This window comes from Tilletiaria anomala (assembly GCF_000711695.1).
Source record: "Tilletiaria anomala UBC 951 chromosome Unknown K437scaffold_158, whole genome shotgun sequence".
NCBI classification, from domain to species: Eukaryota; Fungi; Basidiomycota; class Exobasidiomycetes; order Georgefischeriales; family Tilletiariaceae; genus Tilletiaria; species Tilletiaria anomala.
The window spans coordinates 1-27,245 of NW_013546864.1; the positions used below are offsets into that span (position 1 = coordinate 1).

General features: G+C 56.3%; 10 protein-coding genes across 10 annotated transcripts; 7 read left to right on the forward strand and 3 right to left on the reverse strand.

The window, feature by feature from the left end:
* K437DRAFT_48945 (Clavaminate synthase-like protein) lies at positions 1-1,163 on the forward strand. The gene is made up of 3 exons (XM_013384691.1): positions 1-132; positions 221-518; positions 621-1,163. Exons 1-3 carry the CDS (start codon positions 49-51, stop codon positions 1,058-1,060), a joined length of 822 nt encoding a protein of 273 aa, XP_013240145.1. The 5' UTR covers positions 1-48; the 3' UTR covers positions 1,061-1,163.
* Positions 1,164-1,206: 43 nt separating this feature from the next.
* K437DRAFT_48952 (uncharacterized protein) lies at positions 1,207-5,692 on the reverse strand. The gene is made up of 4 exons (XM_013384692.1): positions 4,914-5,692; positions 2,753-4,798; positions 1,551-2,678; positions 1,207-1,458 (listed from the first exon to the last, which is right to left on the reverse strand). Exons 1-4 carry the CDS (start codon positions 5,569-5,571, stop codon positions 1,313-1,315), a joined length of 3,978 nt encoding a protein of 1,325 aa, XP_013240146.1. The 5' UTR covers positions 5,572-5,692; the 3' UTR covers positions 1,207-1,312.
* Positions 5,693-6,194, forward strand: K437DRAFT_48951 (uncharacterized protein). The gene has a single exon (XM_013384693.1). The coding sequence runs from the start codon at positions 5,814-5,816 to the stop codon at positions 6,114-6,116; it is 303 nt and encodes a 100-aa protein (XP_013240147.1). The 5' UTR covers positions 5,693-5,813; the 3' UTR covers positions 6,117-6,194.
* Positions 6,195-7,306: 1,112 nt separating this feature from the next.
* Positions 7,307-14,142, forward strand: K437DRAFT_271045 (uncharacterized protein; the record flags this gene model as incomplete). The annotated part of the gene is made up of 2 exons (XM_013384694.1): positions 7,307-11,036; positions 11,102-14,142. 2 exons carry the CDS (start codon positions 7,307-7,309, stop codon positions 14,140-14,142), a joined length of 6,771 nt encoding a protein of 2,256 aa, XP_013240148.1.
* A 250-nt stretch (positions 14,143-14,392) lies between these two features.
* Positions 14,393-15,552, reverse strand: K437DRAFT_49012 (uncharacterized protein). Its single transcript, XM_013384695.1, has 2 exons — positions 15,263-15,552; positions 14,393-15,173 (listed from the first exon to the last, which is right to left on the reverse strand). The coding sequence occupies exons 1-2, from the start codon at positions 15,296-15,298 to the stop codon at positions 14,553-14,555; spliced, it is 657 nt and encodes a 218-aa protein (XP_013240149.1). The 5' UTR covers positions 15,299-15,552; the 3' UTR covers positions 14,393-14,552.
* A 556-nt stretch (positions 15,553-16,108) lies between these two features.
* On the forward strand, positions 16,109-16,568 carry K437DRAFT_49046 (uncharacterized protein). Its single transcript, XM_013384696.1, has one exon. It carries the CDS (start codon positions 16,204-16,206, stop codon positions 16,465-16,467), a length of 264 nt encoding a protein of 87 aa, XP_013240150.1. The 5' UTR covers positions 16,109-16,203; the 3' UTR covers positions 16,468-16,568.
* A 756-nt stretch (positions 16,569-17,324) lies between these two features.
* Positions 17,325-18,073, reverse strand: K437DRAFT_48967 (uncharacterized protein). Its single transcript, XM_013384697.1, has one exon. It carries the CDS (start codon positions 17,992-17,994, stop codon positions 17,470-17,472), a length of 525 nt encoding a protein of 174 aa, XP_013240151.1. The 5' UTR covers positions 17,995-18,073; the 3' UTR covers positions 17,325-17,469.
* An 86-nt stretch (positions 18,074-18,159) lies between these two features.
* Positions 18,160-20,273, forward strand: K437DRAFT_271047 (protein phosphatase 2A regulatory subunit PR55; the record flags this gene model as incomplete). Its single annotated transcript, XM_013384698.1, has 6 exons — positions 18,160-18,244; positions 18,545-18,642; positions 18,771-18,921; positions 19,003-19,521; positions 19,612-20,120; positions 20,196-20,273. The coding sequence occupies 6 exons, from the start codon at positions 18,160-18,162 to the stop codon at positions 20,271-20,273; spliced, it is 1,440 nt and encodes a 479-aa protein (XP_013240152.1).
* Positions 20,274-20,659: 386 nt separating this feature from the next.
* Positions 20,660-22,397, forward strand: K437DRAFT_260031 (uncharacterized protein). The gene is made up of 6 exons (XM_013384699.1): positions 20,660-20,821; positions 20,895-20,963; positions 21,046-21,112; positions 21,176-21,512; positions 21,588-22,092; positions 22,168-22,397. The coding sequence occupies exons 1-6, from the start codon at positions 20,801-20,803 to the stop codon at positions 22,186-22,188; spliced, it is 1,020 nt and encodes a 339-aa protein (XP_013240153.1). The 5' UTR covers positions 20,660-20,800; the 3' UTR covers positions 22,189-22,397.
* A 3,718-nt stretch (positions 22,398-26,115) lies between these two features.
* K437DRAFT_49277 (uncharacterized protein) lies at positions 26,116-27,245 on the forward strand. The gene is made up of 3 exons (XM_013384700.1): positions 26,116-26,471; positions 26,582-27,052; positions 27,136-27,245. Exons 1-3 carry the CDS (start codon positions 26,375-26,377, stop codon positions 27,165-27,167), a joined length of 600 nt encoding a protein of 199 aa, XP_013240154.1. The 5' UTR covers positions 26,116-26,374; the 3' UTR covers positions 27,168-27,245.

Below are 27,245 nucleotides of genomic sequence, written 5' to 3' on the forward strand. Positions count from 1 at the left end.
GGTTCGACGCTGCACGAGCAGGACGAGACTGACGAGAGGAGAGAGACCATGGCAGACTTGTTCAGGCTCTTTGGTGACAAAAGGCCGGACTATCGCTGGATCATCGCGGGTCCGAGGCGAAGCGGCAGCGGTGTGCGTGTAGGATGTGTCCGCTACATGCACTGTCGCGATGCCCCCTCAGCACCACGCTGACAACAAACTCCCTTCCTCCCTCACACAGTGGCACAAGGACCCCAACATGACCTCCGCCTGGAACGCCGTTATGCGAGGCTCGAAGCTCTGGTTGATGCTGCCGCCGGACACATGTCCGCCCGGCGTGTACGTCTCACCGGACGAGGCCGAGGTGACCGCGCCGCTGTCCAACGCCGAGTGGCTGCTCGGCTTTTACGACGAGGCCAAGCGTAAGCACGGCCCACACAGCATTGGCGGCGACGGAAAGCTCCTCGAGGGTGTCTGTGTCGAGGGCGAGACGATGTATGTGCCCAGCGGCTGGTGGCACTTCGTCATTAACCTCCAAGGTGTGTCCCCATGGCGACGGAGCAGCGGACCCGCTTGCTTGCTTCCTCGCTTCAGGCCACCTCTCTGACATCCGCTGTGCCTCTCCCCTCTCCCTTCCGCAGAATGTGTAGCGCTCACGCAAAATTTCGTCAGCATATGCGAGCTGCCCAACGTCCTCCGCTTCCTTAGAGACAAACCCGATCAGATCTCTGGCTTCAAAGGTTGCGACGAAGATGACGACCAGGACGACGCGGAGGAGTGTTCGGGTGGGGTCGGACACAAAGCGGCATCGTCGCCCACCGCGCGCCTCTACGACGAGTTTTGCAACCAGCTGCGCAAGTTCGATGCGTGCATCCTGCAGCACGCTCTGCAGTATATCGCGCCCGCCGAGCACACCGCCACCTACGGCCCCTCCTCCGCTCCTGAGCCGTTTGCCAGGAAAGCGGCAGGCGCAAGCACACGCGGCAAGGCCACGACAGCCTCAACGGGCCAGGGCCTCCCGCTGTCCTTTGCACTAGGCGCGCAGCTCGACGAGAGCGAGCTGGGCGACGTACCCTGGTGAGCGAGCATCTCGTTCGTAAATTGGTTCGTTCTCTCGTCCATTGCAATACAATCTCTCAATTGCAGTGATGTTCTAGTGGAGCTGCCAGACCCATGTGCGCGTACCGAATCGGAAAGTGAAGATGGTTGTGGTTGTGGTAGTAGTGTTGATGCGCATATGATGCCGCGGACGTGAAATCCAACAGCATTTCCTTACCCAACGGTGTCATGCCTGCTGGACTATCTAGTGCTTGCCAGACGAGACCCGTGCTGGTTAACTGGCACCCACCTCAGGTGCAGCATTGGCACCAGCTGAGTCTGAGTTGTGGCTGTCGCCTGACTTTAGATCCGCATTTCTGGACGAGCCGGATGAAATGTTGCGTGAAGTCGCTGGCTTGCTGGATGTTGCTTTGCCGATGACTGGATGAAGTGCAAAGCATTGGTTGGAAGATCCAAAAGGAGGTCAGGGCGGTTTCGAAACCCTCAAGATACAAGCAAAGCTCAGTACTCACACCAACTTGGGACCCATCCTCGTGAATGGTCGTTCCCCTCCTTGACGCAGTACGACCAATGATTGTACCGCTTGAAGACACGCAATTTATCGTTGCGCTTCAGTACCAGGTCCCGGTCCGGTGCAGAAAAGTCCATGAGCATGACGCCAGGCGTGCTGGTGCTGATGATGATTGAAGGCGAAATGGGCACCTTGGATACGTCTGAGAAGCTGGGTTGTGGTAGACTGTCGCTACCAGCACTGCCGTTGCCGCTACCAGCAGAGCCAGGCGAAAGTGAGCGCCCACCACTTCCCCCACCGAGGGCGGCGTCGGGGGCGAGCGAGTCGTCGGTCGTGTTCTGTTGACTGGTCCGAGATGGGTATTGTGGCGTCGCAGGTGACCCAGTCGACGTTCCCGGGAGCAGGAGCGGTCGACTGACCTCGAGTAAACACCCGGCGGGGACCCAACCCGATTCCATGACCAATCCTCCGCCATTTGCTTCCGTCTCCGAGCGATCGATCGTGGCGGAGTCCGTCTCGTCGCCATCTCCGTCGCCGACCTTTGCTTGCGCGACATCTATATCACCCGTACCATCCGCTTTACTATCGCCCTGCACAATCCACCACCCTTTCGCTTTGCTCAGCACAATGTAAGTGTCGCCGACCGCGACGTCAAACTCGTCATCGCGCTCGGACGCATAGGGGTAGATGGCGATAGCGTACGTCCGCGTAGAAGCGTCTGCGATGCCATTCTTGGGTAGAGCACTGGCAGGGCCAACATACCTCGGCAAACTCTGTTGCCGCTGCATCACGCCGCCGCTCATGAGAGCAGGCGTGATGGAGCCAGGCACATTTAAAGACGTGTTTAGTGGCGGCAGTGATCTGCCTTTTGGCAGCTCCCCGCCTTCGCCGTTCGTACCTGTGGTGCCGGACGCCTCTGCATCCGCGGATGCCTGGAGCAGCTCCTCACGCTTCTTTGCGACACGACTCCATCCGCTTTGTAATCCACGCGCTTCGGCCTTAGCATTCGCAATCGCAATGGGGCTCTTGACATCCTTGATATTTCGCAACATGAACACTGGGTTCTGCTTTGACTCTTTCAGCTTTTGGAAGAGCAGCAGCGGCTTTTCGTCGTAGCTCAAGCAGCGTTCTTGAAGCGAGTATTTCAAACGTCAACCTGCCAAGTCACCCTGAAGGCTGGACCTGCTGCTATGAGGCACTTACCAGTGTTGCCATAGCAAATGAACAGAGCGTACTGCTTCCAGTCATCGTTGATCTTGTACTTCTTGAGCGCGGCAGGGAGCACCTTGTGACACGGATCGTCGAGGGTGACGCGGAAGCTTTTGTAGGGGTTGTCAGTAGAGGACGGTTTGTCCTTGCTTGTAGCTCCTGACGCAGGATTACTCGAGGTAGAGCTGTTCTCAGCAGCAGCAACAGCGGCGCTGGAGCTGGTACCAGACGTGGCCGAATCTGCGGTACTGGCGGTCGATTCAGTAGTCGTGCTAGCCGCCAGCGAAGGGGCAGAGGGCGGCGCCAACTTGTTCGTCGTATTCGAGCTGCTAAAGCCGGCCGAAGAGGACTGGTGCGTGGCGCTGGTAGGCGTAGCAGCGAGACTGGTGTTCGCGTTGCTCTGATGACTCTGACTTTGCGTCGACGTGCTTACAGTGGGGGAGTCGAGTGTCGGTTCGTCGGTAGAGCGGGCATGCCCCTTCCCGTAAGAGCTGGGTCTGGCATTTGCTGCTGCGGCCTCTCCCTGAGCAGCGCCACGCTCGGGCGGATCTGCGAGGACGTCCGGGTAGGTTCCAGAAGCAGACACGAAGGAGCTTCCTTCAGCTTCCGTCTCCTGCTGCTGCTGCTGTTGCTGCATTTGCAGAGCCCCCATCTCGACTTCTCCCCCTTGCTGCTGCTGTTGGAAACTCGGCGGCTGACCCGTCCCACCAACCCCGCGAGTCACAGCACCACCGAGGCGCGCGCTGACGGGGGTTCGCTCCGTCGGACTGTCGAGGTCGCCGGCGCGCGCATGGCCGCCAACTGCTACACTTGCGTACTGCAAGCCCTCATTCACATCTGCATGTGCGCCGACGGGATGCTGCTGGTGCTGATGACGGTGCGTAGGAGCGCCTTCTGCCGCACCGGCGCCAGTGCCGTTAATGCTACCACCTGTCGCTGCTGCTGCTGCCGTTCCTGCAATGGGAGAAGGCAGGCTGAAAGAGAGCTCCGCAGCGCCTTGAAGGTCGCTCGAGGATCCGGGGCCGCCACCCAAGCCTGTCGGCGTGAGCGCCTGTTGATCCGGAGAGAGCCGCTGTCCCTGCAGTGGGGCCAGCGAAGCAGCGCCTGCATTGGCGCTGGAAGACGCAGTAGTAGCAGCGCTGCCGCTGCCAAAAGCAGGCCCGGAGCCCGAGGTTGAGCCGGAGCCGCCGCTGTGCGTCGCCTCGGGCAAGCCGGACGGGTGTGACAGGACGGACGCGGCACTGTGCTCGCTCAGCTTGCGCAGCGGGACGAACGGCTGCAGCGGCGGCAGCTCGGCGGAGAGCGCGTTCTGAACATTGAGAATGCGGCAGATGCCAACAAAATCCTGCTGGACGCGGCAGAGGTACTCGCCGAGGCGGTTGACTTCGTGCTCGAGCATGTGAATGCGCTCGTCCTTCTCGCGCAGAATTCCGGCAATGTGCCAAGGTGATGGAATCGCGTTGAAGAGCCCGCTGGCACTCAGACTACCCCCACCTCCGCCGCCGATCCCTCCAGCGCTCAAGTTGAGGCTGAGACCACCAGCACCGCTGCCGCTGCCGCCTCGAATACTGCTAGGGCCGGTTCCTCCTGCACCAGTGCTGCTGCCGCCACCGATACTGCCAGCACTGATGCTGCCAGGGTCAGGCCCAGCACCCCCAGTTCCGGCTCCGGCCCCGGCCCCGGTCGCATAACCATAAAGCGAAGGCGCAGCGGACACACCCGACAGTGAGAGCGGGACGGACGCAGAGGATGTGGTCGAGTCGCGTATACTGTTGCTCGCCGCACTGGCCGTTACGCCAATGTACGTCGTGTTGGCGGCCGCGGCGGCGCCGAGTGCGACAGCGCCGATGACGACGCTGTTGCGCGCCACTTCCTCCGAGAGGGGGATGTAATCGCCCTCGAGGATCGGCAGGCCGTAGAATTCCTTGAGCTTGAAAATCCCATTGAGAATGTGTAGGCGCTGGCCGACGGAGAGGATGCCCATGTCCTTGAGGGCGTTGTCGTCAAGTAGATGTAATACCTCGCCATTGATCCCATTCTCTGTGGAATGCGTGGGTCAGGAAGGAACAGTAGAAGGAGAGTGCATTCAACATGTAAATTGCCGTCAGCCAAAGAAGACATAAGACGCGTTTAGCATTTCACTACCACTACGTACCTTCAAACTTATCCGCATATTGTCCGCAATTGACACTGACGAGCCACGCGCGAACATCTTCCAACTCCCATCTGGTTAGGTGTGGCCGTTTGGGGCTGATGGGCGGCGTGTTTAGCGATGAGGAGCCGTAGACTGCGCCGTGATTCAGTCCACCGCCACTAGCAGCAGTAGGACCCGAGACGATGGCCCCAGTTCCGGGACCAGATCCCGCTGATGAGGACGTTGTCGGATTGGCAGCGCTGGAATGCGAGCCATGGCTTGCACCTGTGCCAGGATCTAGGCCTGAACTTGAGCCTGAACCCGGGCCATGGCCTAGACTGGCAGAACGGTCTCCGGGCCCGGCCGTGCCGTCGCTGACAGTGCTGTTGGAATGGTGCGTGGCGGCGTCACTGCTGCCGGTGAGCTGCCCGCTGCTGTCGCCATCCCTACTTGCAAAGCCATTCGCATGCCCATGCCCGTTCCCATCATGTTGTCTGTGTCCGTGCGTGTCCACATAGCTGTGCTCCTCGCTGCTACCATGCCGGCCGGCAGCATATCCCGAGGTCGACTCGCCGGATGATGACATGAGGCCGAGGGTAATGGGCGAGTTGGAGTGCGCGTCATGCAGGTATGCACTGTACGGTGGTGCCGCGACGGGTGTGATCGGTGTGGTGGACATGTTGGCGCTTTAGCACTGCTGCTGCTGGGACCCCGAGTAATCTGTCTATTACACTTGATGGTCGCGGGGACAGTGCTTGCTGTTGATCATGGCGGTGGGAAGAGAGGTGTATTGAGCCTGTCCGATGCAAGTTCGAGAGCGAGTGCACAGGAGTCGACTGTGTAATCAGCACAGGTGCCTAGGCGGCTGCCTTGTCGACATTGGCGAGCAGACCGGAAGAGGAAGTTGTAGCACCGCTGGTCATGTGCCGAGTCGGTCTCGCCCCGATGTCGCTAGGAATGGATTCGCTACACTTGTGTACCAGATTTCTGCGGGTGTGTGCTGGGCTGTTAGCTGCACAGTCCTGTCCGATGAGGGGCCAAGAAGCAGCAAAGCGACAAGAAGAAGAGCGTCCAACAGCAAACTGGCTTCCCACGATGAGTTCGACCTCGTGGGTTGGGCGCGTAACTCTACTGGGTGCAATGATTCCTAGCACCTTGCCCCTGATCGAGTTCGCTCCCGTGCGCTTGCGCTGGCTGGCCAGCGGGCAGGATCTGACGAACTGACTGGCTATGGACACACTGTAACACCTGCTCGAGGTCGTGGTGCACAGAATTAGGCGCTTAGGTATGCGACTGTGTAATGCTCTCCCACTCGAATGCTATGTTGTGCTCCAGACGTCACCTCGTCGTAGTTGGAAGATGCTTGCTGTTGCTGTTCAGTTCAATCAACTTGTGAGCACACAAACACAGACACATCAGGCGAGTCAAAGTCGAGTGTCCACATGTGCATACCCGCGCCACCCATAACTCTCTGGAGTCGGAACGGCTGAGGGCGAGGTGCCAGAATCAGAATGCATGTGACAGTCGGTGCAGAAGCAACACGCTGAGAGCGTCTCATCGACAGTGCAACCCAATCGCCACGCTCCGCCGCGCTTACTGGCTACCGTGTGGTTGCGCCGCCGCATTGCAAGTCAAGGCTCGAGAGCTCTCCGCTCTCCGGGATGATGAGTGGTGCCGTGCTCAAAAACTCACACCAGGCCAACACTCACCATTATATATATATATATGGACTGATCACCATCGTCCAGGCGGCTTTGGACATCCATTCTTCACAAGCTCATGGTCCATGAGAGTCGCCCATGGCCCGCGTCTTCTCCATCTACTCGAATATCGCTTTCTGGCGGTGACAGCGACTGGACCTGGCCTGCAAGCTTGCGCGCTGTCAAATCAAACGCCGGTCCCCACACCTCGGCGACAGCGAGATTCAGATGGAGAGCAAGTTTGGAGCGCCGAACCTTCGAGACCCCCGGGTCCATTTTGATTTTGATTCATCTAGAGAGCCTCTTTGCTCCCACTGAATTACCGGCCCAGCTACCCTCGAGGGTAGAAAGCAAAGAACGGCTCCGTTTGCGCTCACTGTTCAGCAATATTCCAGGCTAGAAGGCGAACCCATCGGCGATTCATCGGAGTGTGTTTCTGCAGTTGCAGCAATGTGTTGAGGACGCGGGGTTCTCGATGTGTTCAATTGTAGAAGAGGAGCAGAAAAACGAGTCAGGGTGACTCAGGTGAGTGGTTCTTTCAAGACTGGCGGGAATGTATGCATTTAGAGCATTGCGATCAATGCCCGTCGACATCTCCTTGGCGGGCGACGAATCCTAAATATTGTCGGAGTGCTGATCGATCCTTTGTTCATACCTTTCTTGGCTCTTTGATCGCAAACATCCAGCCTTGGGGTCTGCATCAATCATCTCAAGATGCAATCCTTCGATGCGCAACCCTGTTTGGGGCTCCTGGCAACCGTGCCGGTGCCGGCAGGCTCTTCGTTTACCTCCCCTCCTCCATCCTCTCTCCTCGTCGCTCCAGATGCTGCTGACGCTGCTGAGCGCACTAGGGATAACGGGTCACCTTCAACCTCGCCCTCAGCGTCAGGCTTAACAAGGGAGCAGGGCTCAATACGAAGGACCAACGCTGTCGCCGTGCTCAAACGCGCGGCGTCGCAGAGGGAGATGAGGGCGCATCATGGACCAGAGCAAACGCAGGGAAAAGGGAAGGAACAGGCCGTGGGACCGGGAGTAGACGCAGGGCCATGTGTCAGTGCTGGCGCAAACGCGAGCTCAAGTTTGGCGCAGGTGAGGCAGAGCGCCGGACAGAATGCTTCATGGCAGGGTGTTGAGGACGATGGTGACAATTACATCTCCCTCGATCAACCGCAGAATGAGTATAGCTACAATTTGAACAGCTCCTCCGCCTTTTCGCAAGCACCATCCATGAACGTCTCCACTACCGCTTATACAGCATCCGAGATGCCCCCCATGTTAAGCAGAGCTAATCCATCACAACAACAGCAGCTGGCAGCGGCACTCAAGCTACAGATGCAAGTACAACAGTACATCCATACCCAGCAGCAAATCCAGCAGCTACAAGCTTCGTTGCTTGCGCAGGGAATTCCGCAGCATGTCGTCGCAGGCACCATTGTCAATGCAGGCGTCGGTGCCGGCTCAGGTGTGGCCGAGAATGGGGAGCGTGCGGAGCATGGGCAGGACTACGAGGATGCGGAAGAAGAAGAGGACGAGGACAAGACGGAAGAAGAGGAGGAGAATGAAGAAGAGAACGATCATGATGAAGGGCAAGATGCCGAGCAAGCTGGATACACGCACGAACCACCGAGTGCCTCAAACCAATTCGCCAGCTTCCCGTTCTTTTCAGGCCAGCCAGTCAGCGGCCTCAACTCTGCCTTCGCACCAAGTTTCCTGTCGCCCATGCCGCCTGCTGGGATGCTCTCTCCGACCAGCGTCGGCATCGGGTTTTCGCAGCACGGCGTGGGCGTTGGGTTCGGTGACTTGATGAGCAGCCACCAACCTCTTCCCAGTCCAGGTATGCCTTCGCCGCTTGGCTTGTCAGCGCTGCAGCAGCCCCACAGCCTGCGTCCTCCAGCCTCCATGTCTCCATCTGTCCACGCAATGTCTGCATCCTTGTCCGGCTCGAGCAGCACAGCGGGCTCGAGTAGCGCGCATGCGACTCCGTCCACCTGTCGCGACGGCCCTGGCAATGCATCCGCAAGCGGCGGCGCATCGTCAGCAGCGTCAGCACCAGCACCAGCGGCAGCGCGGCACCAGCCGTCGCCGCTTCCGTCCCTCGAGCAGCTGCGCTCGCGCATCTTGCACGAGCGCCACACGCAGACGCTGCGGCGCTCAGCCTCGACGTCCGCCGCTGCGCACGCCGTCGCGCGCGCGCATGCGCTCGAGAAGCTCATGGGCGTGGGGAGTGGTTACTCGCAGCGACGAGCACTCAGTCCGACCGACGAGCTGGAGAATCGCCGGAACCGCGTGCGCAGGCGGACAATGCTCGGCCAGGAGAGCGATGGTGACAGCTGCCAAGAGAACGCGGAAACAAGTGCCGAGGGTGATTCTTCCGGTGATTGGCGGAGAGCATCCCTGAAGTCGGGACAGGGGACTCCAAGCGTTAGCTCCGTCGACAAGCGCACGACGTTCCGCTCGTCCACCTCCTCCCGCAAGCGCCACACTTTCTCCTCGCACCGAAAGTCATCCATTCCGGCACCGCGAAGAAAATCAACGTTGGACGACTCGCCGCCCTCGCTTTCACCGGTGACGCGCGCGTTCTTCCTCCCGCCTCTGGCGGGCCGCCGCTGCGGCGGCGAAGACGAGCCGCAGCACGGCGAGATCGATGTGTACGACTTCCGCCCGCGTGAGTCGCAATATGGGCTTTCCGCAGAGTCGGACAGCTCGGACGATCTCGAAGATGAGGATGAAAAGGGCGACGAGATACGGCGCGAGAAGCGCGCGTCGCGAATGCCGCTGCGGCTGAACAAGCTGAAGCTGCAGATCCAAACGGAAAGGCCGTCATTTGGCCTTTCTGGCGACAACGCGCGACCGCTACCCTCGCCGCCTTCTGCCACAAGCGCTTTCGGTGGCATTGCGCTGAGAAGTGCATTCTCTTCGGACGGGACTGGCGCAAGTGGCGGCGAGCGTGAGAGCTTGGCAGGTCCCATGACGCCAGTGGCTGCCGGTGGCAGCGGCCTGCGGAACTTGCCGAGCAGCCCGCAGAGCTCGGCGAGCAAGGCCGTCCGGCCTTTGTTGCGCAGGAGCAAGACGATCGGAGGGTTGTCCGCCATGGCGGAGCAGCGGCGGAAGATGGCGTTCGTGAATGACCTCATGAAGTTGCAAGGGGAAGAAGAGCTAGCAGCAGGACGGCTCGAAGTAGAAGACTCCATCCGTCGGAACGCTAATGGGGCCACGGACCGTAGTCGTCAAGAGGCACAATGGGCTGCGTCGGGGGCATTTACGAACGATGAGACTGAGCGACAGCACCACGCGCATACTCCTTCAACATCTTCAGCTGCCGACAACTTCACGCTCATCACTGTGCGCAGCCGAGCGGGCAGCCAGAGAGAAGTGGCTCGTGCTCAGCTGCTGCGCAAATTGAGCGGGAGACGATTGCCAAAGCAGGGCGTGGAGACTGAATCTCTACGGCAGCAGGAAGAGACGAGGGAGATTGCTATCACTCGTATGGACCCTGCCAGAGCGTCACCGCCGCTGCCGCCGGCGGAAGCGCATGCCGCCAAATTTGGGTCGTCGGGGACCTCCACAACGGCCTCGTCCCGAGCGCGTCCTGCCCACCTCGAACTCCTTTCTTCGAACCCGAGAGGCGCCGCCTCAACCCTCCTCACTCCTTCGTCTGCGCGGACAGGACGCGTCAATCGTTCCGGCAGCATTTCTTCCGTGGGCACCTCATCTGAAGCGCCGACCACCGCCCGACTGAGTCCCGGTTTTGTGGCTGCGCGCAATCGCGCGAGCGCCATCGCCCGTTTCACCGGCGAGGACAATTTCATGTTTGAGTCGACATCTGATCGGGAATATGACTACGAAGAATCCTCCGAGGCTGGCGATGTAGGACGCAGGGTGCCAATCCAGGACATGCGAAGACTAAGCAGACGGAACGAACGCAAGGCAAGCTCAGACTGGTATGGCGAAAGCACCGAGGAGGACGGGGACGAGGACTACAATGAAGTGGGTCATGATGATTTCGTGCAAATGCACTCCGAGCTGCAAGAGGAAGAAGAGGGCAAACGGACGAAAGAGATTGCTGCGGATATAGGGACGGCCAAGACGGCCACGTCGCCTTCCATCAATACCGATCACACATTCAGCTCCAGGCCATCTACCTCAGGTGCCAGCTCTAATCGAGTACTATCGATGGAATCTGTTACGAATGCCCAGATCATGACGGCAATGCCAGCCATTTTCCAGCGGCTACACGAGACCGGCTTTGGCTATCCAGAATATCCTAACTCGGTAAGCGTGCCGCTCGGCCTCCACGTCTCTGGTTCGCCATCTTCGATTACCAAGCCGGGTCGCGGCGATTGGCCAATGTCAATGTCGTCCTGTGCGGGAAGGAGTTCCATGGCAGACGAGCTTGCGTCGTCCAAAGACATGATGGACTCGGTGGACCAGCAGCCGATGCCAAGTGAGTATTCTGTGTTGTGCACGTCCGTGTTGAGACAATGTCTAACTTGCTTCGTGGGATTGCAGACTTTAACGTCCCCGCAGCTTCAAGTGGAACGTTCAGCGAGGCTGTTAATCACTGGTCTTATTTGTCGAATACACATCCCTCTTATCAAATCTCATTGGCGAACGGGGCGCTGCATGCTCAAGAAGATGCCGCCGAGCCCACTCATGTCGATGGCGAGAATCTAACCCAGGTTGACCGGGTTGAGGACACGCTCAAGACATTCACCGAGGCAAGTGCTGCAAGCCGACAATCAGGCTCCAGCTCCGGGTCTAGCGCTTTGCCTCCTCGACCAATCTCCAAAGACAGCTTCATGACACAGACGAAGGCTAGCAACGAGTTGAGGCAGCCTGCCACCATTCCGCCGCGGACGACGTCGAACACCAACAGCGGTCTTTCGCCCATAAAAGAGAAGTTGGCGCTCGAGCCTCCAAGCTCCGTTTCAGCACAGGGTCGGCGAGTGGGTCACTATTCTCCAACAGATGAGCGCAGCGCCCTCAACGAAAAGTTGACCCCATTTCCGGGTCTGATCGTTGGGGGTGCAACTATCGTTGGTAACGGGGCCCGACCCATGACGCGAGCACCAACACCACCCTCGCACAGCTTGCAAATGGCAACCGAGGAGCGGTCTGCTGTCATATCTGCCTCGCCAGAGAAGCCGAAGAAGTCGCTCTTTGGCTCTATCAGGCGCAAGAACCCTCCAGCTTTGTACCAGCCAGACGAATCATTCAGCACGACAGACTCGTCCGTGGATGCAACAGGGAAGATTATCCCAACCGGTTCAATAGATGGTGTGTTGTCACCAAAGATGTCCCCCTTCGCTGAAGAGAACAGAGAGCCAGTGCACACTCCCTCCCCCGCAACCATGAAGGCAGTCATCGGTCACCGTCGACTCACATCTGTAGACTCGAATGCCTCGGAGGACGGGGGCTCCCCAGCTCCTCTTGACGGCGGCTTCGCAGATCTCGTCCATGCAAGGGTAGAGCATGCAGAAGCACTTGCTCCAGACACTTTTGCGATGCTGCATCGCTACAGTCACGTCCTTACACAACAAGCTTCGGGTGTTCCTGGGGTCTCGGCAGCAGCGATGGAATCGCCGCCACGGTCCCTCCAGCGTGCTGTGCCTGTTTTTCAGGTCGTAACGACGAGTGGTATCAAGGATCGCTTCCTCTTCCTCTTTGATGATATTCTTTTGATTGCCAAGCCCATCGCCGCCCCGCCGAAATCGACCGATGACGCCGAAGTATCACCTCTGAAGGCCCTTGGTATGGCCGACCTTAGCTGGACCTTTTCGACTAAGGCGATTCTGGAGCTGCGACGAATCAAGCTGTCCATCCCTCGCGATCACGTGGACCAGGCGAAGCCGCATCCGTTGATGAAGTCGCTCATGTCGCGGTTCACGAATGATCCGGAAGGCGCAATATCCGACGTGATCACACGTAGTGGTCTGCCAAAGACAAGTTCGACAATTGCACAGCTTCTCTTGCAAACACCAGACCTCGACAAGGATTCCCTTGCTGCATACCTCTGCCATCCAAAGAATCGTGCAGTGATGCAAGCGTATTTGGCCAACCATCGTTTCGCCGGTGTCTCCATCGAGTCGGCACTGCGTGCGCTATGTCTTGGAATACGCTTCCCCAAGGATCCCGGCGCTTTCCACGAGCTCCTTGAGGCTTTTGCGAAAAGGTGGACTGAGACGAATGCATCGCTTATCAAAGCCGAGTTCACCTATGAGCTCGCTATTCGACTCGTCTTTGCTATGGTCACGCTCAATGATGCCCTGCATCAAGGCAATCCAGCCGTAGACGTGCCAGGCTGTTTCAGCGACTTGAACACAAGTTTCAGCCGAGAAGACTTTGTGTCAGACTTCCGCAGGCATGATCCGGCAAGCGTGCTTTCTGATCAGACGCTGCTCCGCATCTATGCCAGCATCCGGGCGGAGCCATTAGCGCAAGCCTTAGCCTCTAAAGAAGGGCAACCTTTGCCGGTGATGCTATCTGCACCGATGCCAAGCAAGCTGACATTCGGTCAGACATCGCAGCCCATCACGGTAACCATTCCGCATCCCGATCGGGACTTGGCGATCAGGATCTACGGGCAGGATATAACGTTCGATCCGCCGATCCTCACGTTCAGCCACAGCAACTCGCGGTCATTTACAATGACGAGCAAGGTACTAGGCACGCGGCACATTGTATTCATCCGCGCCGGTCGGAACTCGCGCTACTATGCAGGCACCTACAGCGACAGTGCCACTCAAGCCACGCCATTGCCAAGGAGTAGCGTCATTGCGATCGAGCGAGCGTTTATGCAACACACGTTCATCGTGTCCACGTCTTCCTCTATCTCTACCGGCACCAAGCGGTACATGTTTAGCGTGGAAGACAATGGAAAGCGCTCATTTATCACGGACGCGCTGACGCAACGTATCGAGGCGGCGAAGCGTGCGACGAACAGTCCGACTTTCAGCCCGGCTCGAAGAGCGACGGAGGCGATCGCCATGCAAGCGCTGCGCGATGCGTTAGTCGATGCGGACCCGACAAGCGACCTGAATACGTCCTTGCAGCGAAGTGCGAGTGCGGGTGCAGCTCAATCGCTGGCGGCACGCAAATCACCCACTGCTTCTGCAGCTGCGCTCGCACGCGCCACGTCTTCCTCCGCCGCGCCGCCTCCCGGAGGCTTCGGCGGCGGCTTGCGCGTAGCGACTCTCAAGAACGCCTTTGGCGGATTTGGCCTTGTTGTGCCATCGCAGAAACAAGGGTTGGACCGCCAGACTTCGACCAGCAAACATTACTATGCGCCTGGTGGAGCTGGCAGCATGGAGCGTGAGCTGCTGCCGGACAGCATTTGTGAAGAAGAGGAGAGTGCTGGCCAGGGCCAGTACAGACAACAACACCCGCAGCACCTGCAGCAAATGCAAGCGCATCCACAGCATGGCGCCGGAAGCCTGGCTGTTCCGGGCTCCGCGGAGCCAAGCAAGGTTAAGACTGGTCACGAGATCGTCACTATCTGCCAGCAAAATTCCCTTCTGCCGCTCGTATTGGGATATTTCAAAAAAACTTGAACTCGCATTCGTCACGCACACCCGCCAAGATACACACTACTACATTATCACTGCTGGCTCATCAAGCTTTCTCAAGACATTCGTAGCATAGGCTAAGACTCATCCATTACGTTTGCTTTCTTCGTTCCAGGCCCAATGCTGGCCACCTCGCGCAGGAAGCAGGTCCATCCTCGGGGGCATCCAGGTGAAAGGGAAGGAATTGAGCCAGCGAGTACTTTTGCATGTCGCGCTGCTCGGGCGCGATCACCGGCAATAGAACCATTAGTCTCTTTCACAATAGCGAGGGGAAGGGGAAGGTCCCGATTCGGCATGTGTGCAGCCCTTTACCTTTGAAAAGGAGAGGAATTTGAGCATCCGGTACGGATGCAAGACAAAGGGGACATATCGTCTTCCTTTCTTCTTGCGGCCTCTCACCTGCCCTGAGTGGCGCCTTTGGCAAGGTCCCCATCAATGAGGTTGGTACCTTTCCCTTTCTTGGCGGCCTCCTGTCTGGCGAGCTGCATCTGCTTCTTCTTGGCGATAGTGTTGATCCAGGTGGAGAGGATGAAGCGGATGAATGTGAAGAAAGGCTCCCAGACCTCTGACGGGAGGAAATTCTGAGCGATAGCAATGCTCACAGGGCTAGTAGCCCACGTGAGGCGCATGACGCGTATGAAGTTCGTCCTGACCGCAAGGACAACCTGATCCAGTCTGCGTGCGCCGTTGATATACGCCATGCTGCTGAGGTAGACAAGGTTGCCGATCATTGAGACGGTCAGATTGGCCGTGATGATCTGGATAACCTTGTCGCGCGTCGTCGTGCGCCCTGCAAAGGCGCGCTGAAGCGCGCCAGTCATGACGTGTCCGAGCGGCGCGGAGATGGCGAAGCCGTAGATGAACATCTTCAGCGCGCGCTCGTTGAGTCCGACCGACTCGAGGTGCGCGAGGAGCAGACGCAGCGGCTGTTGTTGCGCAATGCGTTTCTCGCTCACTTGGCCCGGTGGCAGTTTCTTGGTCGGTGGAGCAGCACCTGCCAAGCGACCGGCGAGTATCTGGAAAGAAGGAGAGGAAGTGACGTTCAGTCAGTCGATTACTCAAAACAGGCTCGAAGCTACTCGGGATCCTTTGCAGATCTAATCACCTCTGCCAGTCCAGATAGGACACCAGATGTTAGCATCCTGCATTGCACACGAGCAAGGAGAAAAGGCGGAAATTCGAGTTCAGTCAGTACTAATCCCACTTCGAGTCTGCACCTTGATGTTGCTCGTCTTTCCTCCACATGCCCGAGCTTGCCGCAAGCTCTACGTCTTCACTCCCCAGTTGGTTGGGCCCAGGCGTGGGCGGGTGCGGAAAACACCCCCAAAGCACGCAGGAAGCAACGCTCACTTTGTCCTGAGCGGATTTGCAGCGAGCGCCTGCAGGTATCCGCGCAGCAGCGGGTTAGCCATCAAGCCGGACCCGGCTGCAGTTGGCTTGACGACAGACATGACGTTAGGGTTGGATGATTCACACGAAGGTGTCCGGCGCCTCGGGATGCGTGGGCTGTGGTGGGTGGCTGCTGGATGTCTTAAGGGGGACGCTGTGAAAGAGCGAAGACGAGAAAGTAATCTCACCCACTGAATCTGGAGCGCACTTGACTTGTAGGAGAGGCTTAGACCTGTTGTCTCCCAAGACAGGATGGAAGGTTTAGCTGGGATGGACCTTGCAAGAGCCAAAAGCCGTCGGTTAGTATGCGGGCCGGGATGGTTGGAGACAGGTCAGCGGAGAGGAACGAGGAGGTGAAAGAGAGTCATCTAGTGCCTCATCCATGCATCACACCACACACCAGCTCGCGGAAGACGCGGGCACCAACAACCGCTGTCAACGGAGCAAAGGCCAACAATGAACCCTAAGCTCTCCAGCTCTGCCACTGCTCAACCTGTGCACACCTTCTCGCTCGCTGGCACCAGTGAATGATGCTCCAAGCACGACTTCATCGCCGCCAGACAAGGATACGCTGTCAATGAGAAACGAAGCTGGCGAGCGCCTAGACTCACTGCAGATTTCTCTGGCGGAGACAATTTATCGAGTATCAATGCATCGATGGTGAAAGCCCTCGCGATTTCATCACAGATAGCAGACCGTGTAAATCTATATACCCGCTTGTGTTTGGTCTTTGAGGGGATGCGGCTACAGACATGCGGAAACATTGTATGCATACTTGTCATACTGACGCTCCAAGACCCATCGCCGTTTCTACCTTTGTCTACAGTGAAGACTACAGCTAAGCCCGAGATTGACTGGGATGGTCATGTACACTTTCGAGGTCCAATTCGGCTCTCTGCCATGGACAACTATTATCAGTAAGTGAGCAGGGTCCAATCTACATTGGACATAGTTCAATGTGCATACCTAGGAGACTCGACTAGGAGAACAGCTGCAGTATGTATACAGTAGAGGGCACAAGACTCCTAAAGCCAGGTCGAGATGCAGAGCCAATTGATTCTTGCCCTCTTTGATATTTTATTTTAGCAGTAAGTGGTTCCACGACGAATGTTGGATCATCCTGATGCTTGTGCAGGATGGACCAAGACACAAAGCAGTCGATATATTAAATCCTACTAGAAAATCTAGCAATAGAGCTGTGATAGAGACTGGAGTAGCCGAGAGTGTGAAGAGGGTGGCTCGAGCGTGGCGCTCTGCTGACATTTGTTGCCACGACCACATGCGCATCTGCCTGCGAGAGCTTATATGCAGAGCCAGGCAACCGGCCTTCAGATCTCCAACCCAAGCAAGGCACTCTCACGACCAGAACAGCCCTCGTTGCTTATCCCATAGTCCATACGACCACAATGACTTGCGATTGGAAGCCTGGACCTGCGGCATTGTCAAAGGTCTGAAGCTATTATAGCTGCGTTTCTCATTAATCAATGCTTGAGTGTGTCGCACGTGAGCTGTTTGCTGGAGGCGAAGGAAGAAGACTGAGTGAGGCAGGCGATGCGTGTCGCGGGCGGGCTGGTGGGAGGCATGTGGCCTGTCTTGGCCCTTTTTTGGCCCAGCAAGCGCAAAAGAACATTAAATCTCGTCATCTTCGCCCGTCCAGCTGGCGATGCAAATGCTTTCGCCACGATGAAGCAGGCAAAGGAGATCATGATCACCAAAACATCGATAGAGAGTATATCCTCTCGGCTCTAGCGCACGAGTTGGGCTTGCCCAGGGCTGAATGAGAATGTACTTTGACGAGTCTGACGTCCCTCAAAATCTATATATACACCCGCGCGCCTACGCTGTCTCATTTTTGAGTGGAGAGTGTCGAGACACCCGATGTGAGAACACCGACTAAAGACAGCGACAGCAACCACCAGTCACCTAGCCATCCAAGTTGCTCTTATCCTTCATTCGAGACGGTATCCCGACTTCCACAGTCACGACAGCGACAGCAGCAGGAGGTACAGACAGCAGATGTCTAGACGGACCTCCAACCGCCATTGCTGATCTCTTTCTGACTGATAAGCGATACTTGACTCCTCTCGCGTTGCTGGGCTCTTCGCTGACATCTCGAAAACACAACGAAAACACACCTGCGCGCCACTCCGCTGGCTTCCCTTCGATCACGCTTCTAGCAACCGGGGTTCTACGAACAACATCGGGATTCGATTCGGTTTGTACTGGGCTGTGAGCGACGATCCCATTGGGAAAAAGTTCTGCACGAAGACACGCGTACTCGCTTCCAGGCCGTTGCCCGATTGTGCACGCTTTTGATCCCAGAGGTTGAAAGCACAGGTATTGGTAGCAAGGAGTGAGCAGTCGAGGGAAGTAATCGGCTTCCTGCGCTCTCCGTCCTGCGCTCTGCAGCTCAGTGGTGACGACGGAGAGGATCAGGATAGGGAACATTGACCGCAGATCAGCTCAAGTCACCCACGTCGCAGGTCCAACGCTGTAGCACCGAAGCAATTGTGTTCCGACACCAAAGGAAGACCCGGCGGAATTACAGCACATCGGAGAAGGGCAAGTCAGGCAAAAGGCGTGCAGCACAAGGCGTGTGCCTAATCCTATAAGATGGAGAAGGAAGGCGATAACTCGGGGGGTTGGCGATTCGCGCAGTGCTTCGGTGACAAAGGGGAGGTAGAGGACATCACAGAGGGTGAGTAGGTCGGCTTTCGGTCCCAAATGGTACACGCTGGGCACGCCACCTCGTCCAGCTAGGCTTGCTTTAAAAGTGTTGATTAGGGCAGAGCATGTTGTTAAGAGTTCTGGCCCAGTGACGCAAAGGGGATTTTCAGGGGAGGGCCAGTTCTTCCGGCTTGACTCCAGCTGATCCAATGCAGCATTGAGCCATCTGCCACGATTAATACCGAGCCTGGCCTCGGACCAGGTCGTATTCCTCTGTCTGACATGTTTTCTGACAATATATTCATTTTTTGATCGCCGCGGGCGCTTGCAGCGGACATCATCTCCACTGTCGAGTTCGATCACACTGGCGACTACTTGGCTACAGGAGATAAAGGTGGACGAGTGGTTTTGTTTGAACGAAACGAATCGGTGCGTGTTTGCAAAGGATGATGCGCTAGGAAGAGTTGCTAAAACCTTCGGCATCTACCCACCACCCTCGCATCCTCTTGTGCTGGACTTCTATTTCGGTTTCCGAATGGTTGCCGGTGGTGGAGCAGAAGAAAGGCTGCGAGTACAAATTCCACACGGAGTTCCAATCGCACGAGCCAGAATTCGACTACTTAAAGAGTTTAGAGATCGAGGAGAAGATCAACAAGATCAAATGGTGTAGACGACAAAATGCGGCACACTTTTTGCTCAGCACAAATGGTGAGTAGGGCTGGAACTGCGAGACAGGGTGTCATCGACCTGTGGCCTTACTGTACATCTTCGTCTCCCACTCGACGACAGACAAAACGATCAAGCTGTGGAAGGTATTTGAAAAGTCGCTACAGGTTGTTGCAGAGAACAATCTATCAGACGGCTTCCGCACGTCGCAGCAAGCGCATGCGGCGAATATCGGGGCGATACATCCATCGCTGATGGACATTCCACAGCCGGTGATAGGCAGCGGGACACATCTTCGCTTACCGCGGCTGACGCATCACGATACCATCATCGCTGCTGTACCACGAAAGATCTACGCCAACGCGCACGCCTACCACATCAACAGCATCAGTGTCAACTCGGATGGGGAGACGTACATCTCTGCGGATGACCTGCGGATCAACCTGTGGAACTTGAACATCAGCGATCAGAGCTTCAATATTGTCGATATCAAGCCCGTCAACATGGAAGAGCTCACGGAGGTCATCACCGCTGCCGAGTTCCACCCTGTCAACTGCAACAACTTCGTCTACTCGAGCTCAAAGGGAACGATCAAGCTTGCCGACATGCGAGACTCGGCTCTGTGCGACCAGCATGCGAAGCGTGAGTCCTTGCAATGCAATATATGTGGGTTGCGCTGGAAGCGAGACTAACAGAATATGTGCACTCCTCTCTCCTCCTTGTGCGCCTCAGAATTCGAGGAGGAGGAAGACTCGTCGAGCAAATCGTTTTTCAGCGAGATCATCAGCAGTATCTCCGACGTCAAGTTCAGCCGAGACGGGCGGTACATCCTCTCTCGCGACTATCTTACGTTGAAGATCTGGGACGTGAATATGGAGAGCAAGCCGGTCAAGACGATCCAAATCCACGAACACATCCGCTCCAAGCTGTGCGACCTGTACGAGAATGACTCGATCTTTGACAAGTTCGAGGCGCTGTGGGGGCCAGATAACAGCAAGGTGCTCACGGGCAGCTACAACAACTACTTCCACATCTTTGACAAGGACGCGGAAGAAGGGAGCAACGGCATCGTGCTGCAGGCGGACAAGAGCGCGTTCAAGGCGAAGAAACTGGCCGGCGCCAAAGGTAAAGGGTGGAAGAACCACGGCGCCGGAGCGGTCACCAACATCAACGTGGACAATGTCGACTTTAACAAGAAGATCCTGCATGCCAGTTTTCATCCACGGGAGAACACGATTGCGGTGAGTCTTCCCACATTGAATCGTCCCTCCTTCGATTTTGTGACTGAACAAATGGGGACTTTTCCTTCCCTGTAGATCGCGGCCACCAACAACCTGTTCATCTTCTCTGCGCTCAACTCTTCTTCCGGCGCGTCGAATCAAGCAACGGCATGATCAGATTTACTCATGTTCGTGCCCGACCAATCTTGTATCCGCCGGCCACATAGATTCAGACTGGCGCACACGTGTGCGCGCGTATGTGCTATATGGCACGACCACTAGCCGAAGCGCTGGGAGCAGAAGGCGCAGGAATCAGGGGCACATGGGATAGGCGCCCAGGACGGGTACGAACAGGCAGCAGCAGGCGATGAAACGCAGTTCCATGTAATATCAAATGGAGGCGAACGGAAAGAGAAGGCGTATGAAGACCAAAAAGGGACTTCAACTGTGTGACACCGTGAAAGAGAAGGAAAAGATGCTGGAGCCTCGAATGCGACGCGTGCTATTAGAGTACTATATATGTGCGACAATTTTGGGTCACGTTGCAGTCCGAGTTGCATGATGCCGCATGGCACGCGCATCTTTGATACTTGACGAGGTCACAATTATAGCAACTCTTTCGTTCCGTTTATGCATGGCTTGATCTACCGGGCACGAGTTGGCCGCGTCTGAGGGCGAGAGATGCGTGACGTTCCTTCAAAATGGCAGCGAATTCAGGGCCGGTAGGTTGGCCTTGTGTCAGACTCTCTGTCGCTCATGATCTCTAAGGACTAACGCAACTCATTGACGTGGCAGGCATTTGTCGCGCATTCAAGCGATGTCAGGCTCTTGTCAAACATTCTTAGGCCCATAGCACACAGCAGCGTGCGTCGGTTAAAACTCAAAATATGCCAGATCGCGATCGTAGCCAGCTAACCAACTAACTGAGCTCTCCGACTCACAACAGCATGTCCTCGTCACAATCTCGGACACTGGCATCGAGTTTCTCACGACGTCCGATCGCTCCTTCCAAGGTGACGCTCGCAGCTGAGCTCGCTTCAGAGGAATTTCTCGGCTGACTTTGCGCAATTGGACAGCTCATGCATACATCAAACGCATTCTTTTCCCCAAGTGGCAATGTCGCAAGGATCCGACGGCGGTAGATGAGTCTCCGATGAACACCACCTCCCCAGGTGATCAAGACGCCATCATATCGCATGTCTTCGAAATCAGCCTCAAAACTCTGCTCGAATGCCTTGATATCTTTGGAGGCGCCCCCGCTGCCAGAAACATTGCTGACACGGACTGGATGGACGGCCGTCCGGAGCGCGATCGGACTGGCGGCGGGGGCGACGTGCTACTTGACAAGCGCAAGGGCGCCAAAACGGCTATGATGCTCCGGTACACAGGCAAGGGAGACCCGCTTGTCGTGATGTGAGCTTTCGGCGTTGGCAAAGAATAAAAGCGGAATGTATGCTCATCTTCGCTTGTCGCGTACGTCGCTCGAAGGCTGGAGGATAATGATGTAGTGACGAGCTGCGAACTCGCAACGCTGGAACCGGATGACACGTCCGCACTAGGCATGGACCACCGTGACATGCGAGCGCAGATCATCATGCAAGCCGAGTGGATCACGGTCGTCCTGCAGAGCTTCCACGCGACCTGTTCGCGCATTATTTTCTCTTTTACCCCAAGTAAAGCCGGGCGGCGCGGTTTCCTGCGCATTTTTGGCGATACGGATGCCGGCAGCGTAGACGCCACGCTGCCAGGGGACGGCAAAGCGGTGGCCAAGTTCATCTGCGAGCGCAAGGTTGAGTTTACATACAGCTTCGAGCACGTCTCTCGCTCACTCAAAGGGCTCAGCTCGGCCAACAAGACGTCCGTACGCATCGACGGACAAGGCTTGCTCAGCATTCAGTGCCTCATTCCGATAAACTCGTCGCTCATGGAGGATGCCACGTGCGGTGGCCGAAACAAGATTGAAGCGAGCCATCTGCCCATTGTCGATTACCTTGTGGGCGCATTGCCATGCACGACCTTGCTGCGCAGGATGAAGACTGTAGGCTGACGCTCGTGCTCTGCCTTTCAGTGCTGTCCATACGAAGATTGAACGAAAGACATATCTGCAATTTTCAAAAGCATTATACTTCATTTCGTAGTTCTCGCAGATACGCATTGTCATTCTCAGCTGAACGACTTAAGCCCGGCATGGTTCTTCAATTGACAGTAGACGACGATATGCTTGTGTATGTACGCGTATACATGTAGAGTTCAGATGCGCAAGGTGTGCGTGGGAGGTAAGATCATAATCTACCTGTGGCCAGTACGGATGATGCCTGCTGCTACGAGCTTTTGGATCTTGGCCCTGATGCCGGGATTCTTCATGTGATCTTGCAGCGCCGCAGGCTGTCAAAAAGGAGCAAATTGAGAATTAGGCCAGTCCAAAATGCCCATACAGTCGTTCAAGCAACCAACGTGTACCGATGCTCCTCCCACAGAATTGCTTCAGGGCCGCTTCGTCGGTCTGTACTCTTCCTGCTCTACTCACATTGCTCTGTGCCTGCTGCAGAATGCTCTGCATGATCGGGTCGCTCATGATCTCCGCCACCTGCGGGTCCTTCATGGCGCGCTCGAGCGTCTGTTCGTCGGTCTCATTGGCGCGCTGAGCGTATATTTCGCGCATGACCTTATCCATCTGCGTTTGAATCTCTTTCTGGTTCTTGTTCGCAATTCCTTCGCCCTCGGCGCTCTCGTCGAGCTCCGACGCAAGCTGGATGGCCTCCATCGCCTTGGTGAACTCCTTCATCGCGGTCAGCACGGTGCTCTTGCGAATGTGCGCCTTGACGTTCTTCGGGTCGACCTTGATGGCCTCTTCGCAGTCCTTCAGCGCCTCCGGCAGCGCCGCGAGCTTGATATACGCGCTCGCGCGGTTCGTGTATCCGCGTGGGTCGTCCGGATTCCGTTTGATGCTCTCCGTGTACGCTGCGACGGAGCCTGCAAAGTCGCCGTGCTTGTATAGCTCGTTACCGCGGTTGCGCTCGTTGTCGGCCAGGGCAGGGTCGACGTACGCACGCTTCGCACGCTCCTTTTGCTCCTTTTCCGCGTCTCGAAGTTTGGCGAGAATGTCAGGCGTCCGGTGCTCTGTGAGACTCTTGTTCCAGAACTTGATGGCATTGTCTAGGTCGTCCTTCTTTGCATATGCCGAGCCGATTCGTCCGAACGCCTTCGCAACCAATTTGTAGTCTGTGCGCATCTCCCGACCCTCCTCGACGGCTTGTTCACAAGTCTTGATGCAAGCATCATAGTCTCCCTGCTCGAAGTGGCACGCTGCCAAATTGGTGAGGTATGTGATATCCTTGTGCAGCTCCCAGGCCTTTTGGTAGTGCGCAATCGCCAGAGCAAATTGCTTTTTGAGGTAAAGCGCGTTTCCAGCCTTCTTTTCTTCCTCGCCTGCTGCTTTTGCCTGTGCCTTGGCTTGCTCTTCCGGATCAGCATCGCTCATGTCGGCATCCGCGGTGGCCGCTGCTGATGCAGTTGGCGCTGACTCTGCTTTAGGTGGTCGAGAAAACGAAGTTGCAGAAGTCTTCCCTGACTGCGTTTCAATCTCCTCCCGCCTGTTTTCCAGATCCGGCGGCAAGTCATTGCTGCCCTCTGGCCGCTCGAAAGCCTGCATGTCGATGCCCATGAGCGCTCCCATGACCTGGATCATGCGCGGGTCTTGCAACGCCATGGCAGCCGCCTGTGGATTTTGTTGGATTTCCTGCAGCTTCTTTGCGAAAGCAGGATCCGCAAGCAGAGGTGCTGTCTTGGGGTTTGCAGAGAGCTTCGCAAACATCTTAGGATCAGCGAAGATTTTTCCCAGACCTTCGCCTGGACCTTCACCAAAGGACCTTTCCTCTGCGACGAGCAAAGATAGTTATTAGTAAAACATATATACATAAGGCGCGACTTTTTTCCTTCCTCGGCCTTACACAAAATTACGCACCTGCTGCACGCTTTACATCTGCTAGACCCTTCTGCAAAGATGCATCGTTTGGCGCGATTCTGAGTCCTTCCTCGTAAGCAGCAATCGCCTCATTAAACTTCCTGGCACCATGAAGCGCACCGCCCTTCCTTCCATATCCTTTCGCAAACTGCGGGTTGAGCTTGATGGTCTCTTCAGCATCCTCCAAAGCTTTGTCCCAGTCCTTCAAGCCGCTGTGACAAGCGCTGCGGTTCGAAAACAGCACGTGTGCATTGTCTTCTGATGAAACGGCGGCGGCGATGGCATCGGTGTAGTGGGAGATGGCTGTGGGGAAGTCCTTAGCCGCAAAGGCAGCGTTACCCTTGGCTTTTAAATCGGCGACAGACATATTGACAAGGTGTTCAGCGTCAAGGTCCTATTGTGTGCTGCGCAAACTTGTTGCGTGCCGGCCCAAGTCAGCTGGTATTCGACTTGGCAAAGATACTTTTTCGGCAGCGATAATGGTCTTCCAACAAGATATGGTGCTCGTTTTGTTGGGCGGCAGGCAATCGACTAGGGACCCGTGCGTTCTTGATCATATATGCATGAGCGGGCTTGTAAGACCACAGTGGAATGCGCTTCAATCTGTTCCTCAGGAAGAAGGCTCTGTATGGAAGTCAACGAGGAGCGATCGAAGCTCATGGAAAGTCGGGACGAGCGTGTGCGGAAGGTCCGAATTGCACCGATTCTGCAACCATCGACCACACTTGAGTGTTACAGCTCTCTCGCCATTATCGGCCATCGCACTTCGCACCAACCCTCTTCGGCTTGGGATATCGAATCGTTGATGACACGCTCGCGCTTCATCGAGAGCAAAAGCCAGTCTGGTGATACAATGTCGGCGGTGCGTATCTGCATGCTACATGAGTGATAAGGATCAGGATCGGTACCCATCCTGATATGTAACGGAGGACACTCGCCCCGGATCCTGCTTGCCAGAACCCTGATGGTCGTGCAGCGTTGCAGTACGGGGACCCAGCCTCGCCAATTTGCTACCGCTGTTTGTTATCTTCGCTGCTGTGGTTGTCGTCGCTGATAAGCTGAGATCCATGCTGATGGCGGACTTCAGATGTCCCCTTTCTTGTTCAGGCTCACCCAATCGGTTGGTTCGAGGGGAGCATAGTCAGAGTTGGCTCAAAGCAACGATGGCCCAGCAAAGCTTAACTTTGCAGCTGCACATCATCACATCATGACGATCAGCGCAGAAATTTCTTTGTTGCCTGCCTCGGCTCCACTCTGGCAATCCAAGTGACTCACCATCGAAACTGTCAAGAGTAGCTTCGCCGTCACTCCGAGCCCCCCGCCCCAGCTTTCGCATCAGACACCGCACCCACAATCAGCCTTTATTTGTTGATTGCTCATCGCTCACCGCTAACCGCTCATCAATTGTCACTGATGATCATCGAAGATCATACAATGACGAACATCATCACATGCTGCACGTGCGGACGCCTATTGCCCACCCGCCAAGGGATCAAATGGCACACACCATCACTTGGCGCTTTCTCGTTTCCCCGACTGGAGTAACCTACCTTCTTGAGGCTCCGCAACTTTCATGGTACAGCAGGATCGTGTGTAACACCTCGTTCCCAATGGGGGTGCCGCTGCTATCATTAGTATCACCATTGTTCACGGACCCTGCTTGCTCACACCATTTGCATCGTCCATGCCCCTTCCCTACCTTCACCAAGTGCGTCCTTCCCTTTGTTTGCTATTGACTCGAGCCCCTTCTCTGCTCGATCATCGCTTGTTTTTGTCGACCCTGGCGGTCGCGCAACACTGATAGTTGAGGCCACATTCATAATCCGCTCACATCTTTGGCGACAGCCCGACCCACTGTCCCTCGTTCGTTGCGTGAATTTTTACGAGTAGGTGCTTCACCAGTCTACGGTTGTCTATCAAGCTTACCGCTCACTCGTCATTAGCCTCGCTGAAGCATCTTACAACAGTCTGCTGATCAACATGAGCGTGCTGGAATGGACAGATGCAGACAAATGATTGTTGCAGCACGAAGTGCATGCTTCAATCTGCATCTTCTCACCATCGTGATCTCGCGAATGTGAGAGCGTAGAGGGCAGAAAATGAAGATTCTTTCATGCTTCAGGAGATTGCTATGACCCCATCTTGAGGTTTTCGATGGGTATATAAGATCGCTTGGTCGCATCCCCCTTAACCCCCAACTTCCTTGTCTTCTCACAGGCTCTTTCAAGTCTTGCAACTACCGAACCACCAAGCACTTCTTCATCGCCAACGAACCTCACTCCTCCACTGCCTCCATCTTCCTCTAGCCACCATGAAAAGCGTCAAGAGCTTAACCCTTCTGGTCACTACCGCCCTGGTACTCATCAGCGGTGCTACGTCTGCTGTCGCTGCACCTGGTGGCAAACATGGTTTCGATTACGGTGAGCAAGTTAATTGATGACAGTACTAGCTTCATTGAGCCTCTGACAAAGCGCCTCGTTTTGACACTGTTACCTATAAACAACCTACTATGAAAAAGGCCATGGCAAGCAGCACAGGGGGGTGCATTTCGATCATGGAAAGCACGACGGAAAGTACGACCACGGCAAAGGGCATGGTTATGGCCACTGGAAGCGTGAGCCCCTGGCCAACGTCGGTATGATACAAGGGAGCAAGCCCGTCGAGTTCTTCAAGCGCACACCTGCGCCCGCTCCTCAGAATGACTTCAACTCTGGCCGTTACAGGGGTGGCCGCAATGACCGCAACGGACGTGAGCGTGAGCATCGCGGCAGATATGGGCACCGCGGAAGGTACAGGGACGAATGCGACAGGCGCTACAGATACGATTACGAAAGGCGCGGCTGCTATGATCGGTACATGGAGAGGCGCTCGCCTGTCCCCGCTCCTGCTCCTGTGCCTCAGAACAATGCCGCTGAATCGGACTTGAACCAGCAACTCGAAGGCCAGGGCGGCAACCAGGACCAGGAGCGCCAGGACGAGGAACGTCAGCGCCAGGATCGCGAGCGCCAGCGTCAGGATGAGGAACGTCAACGCCAGGATGAGGAACGTCAACGCCAGGACGAGGAACGTCAGCGCCAGGACGAGGAACGTCAGCGCCAAGGTGAGGGTCAGAGAATGGGCACGGCCATGAACAAGCGCGCCCCCACACCTGCTCCTCAGGATGTCGCCGAGTCGGACTCAGA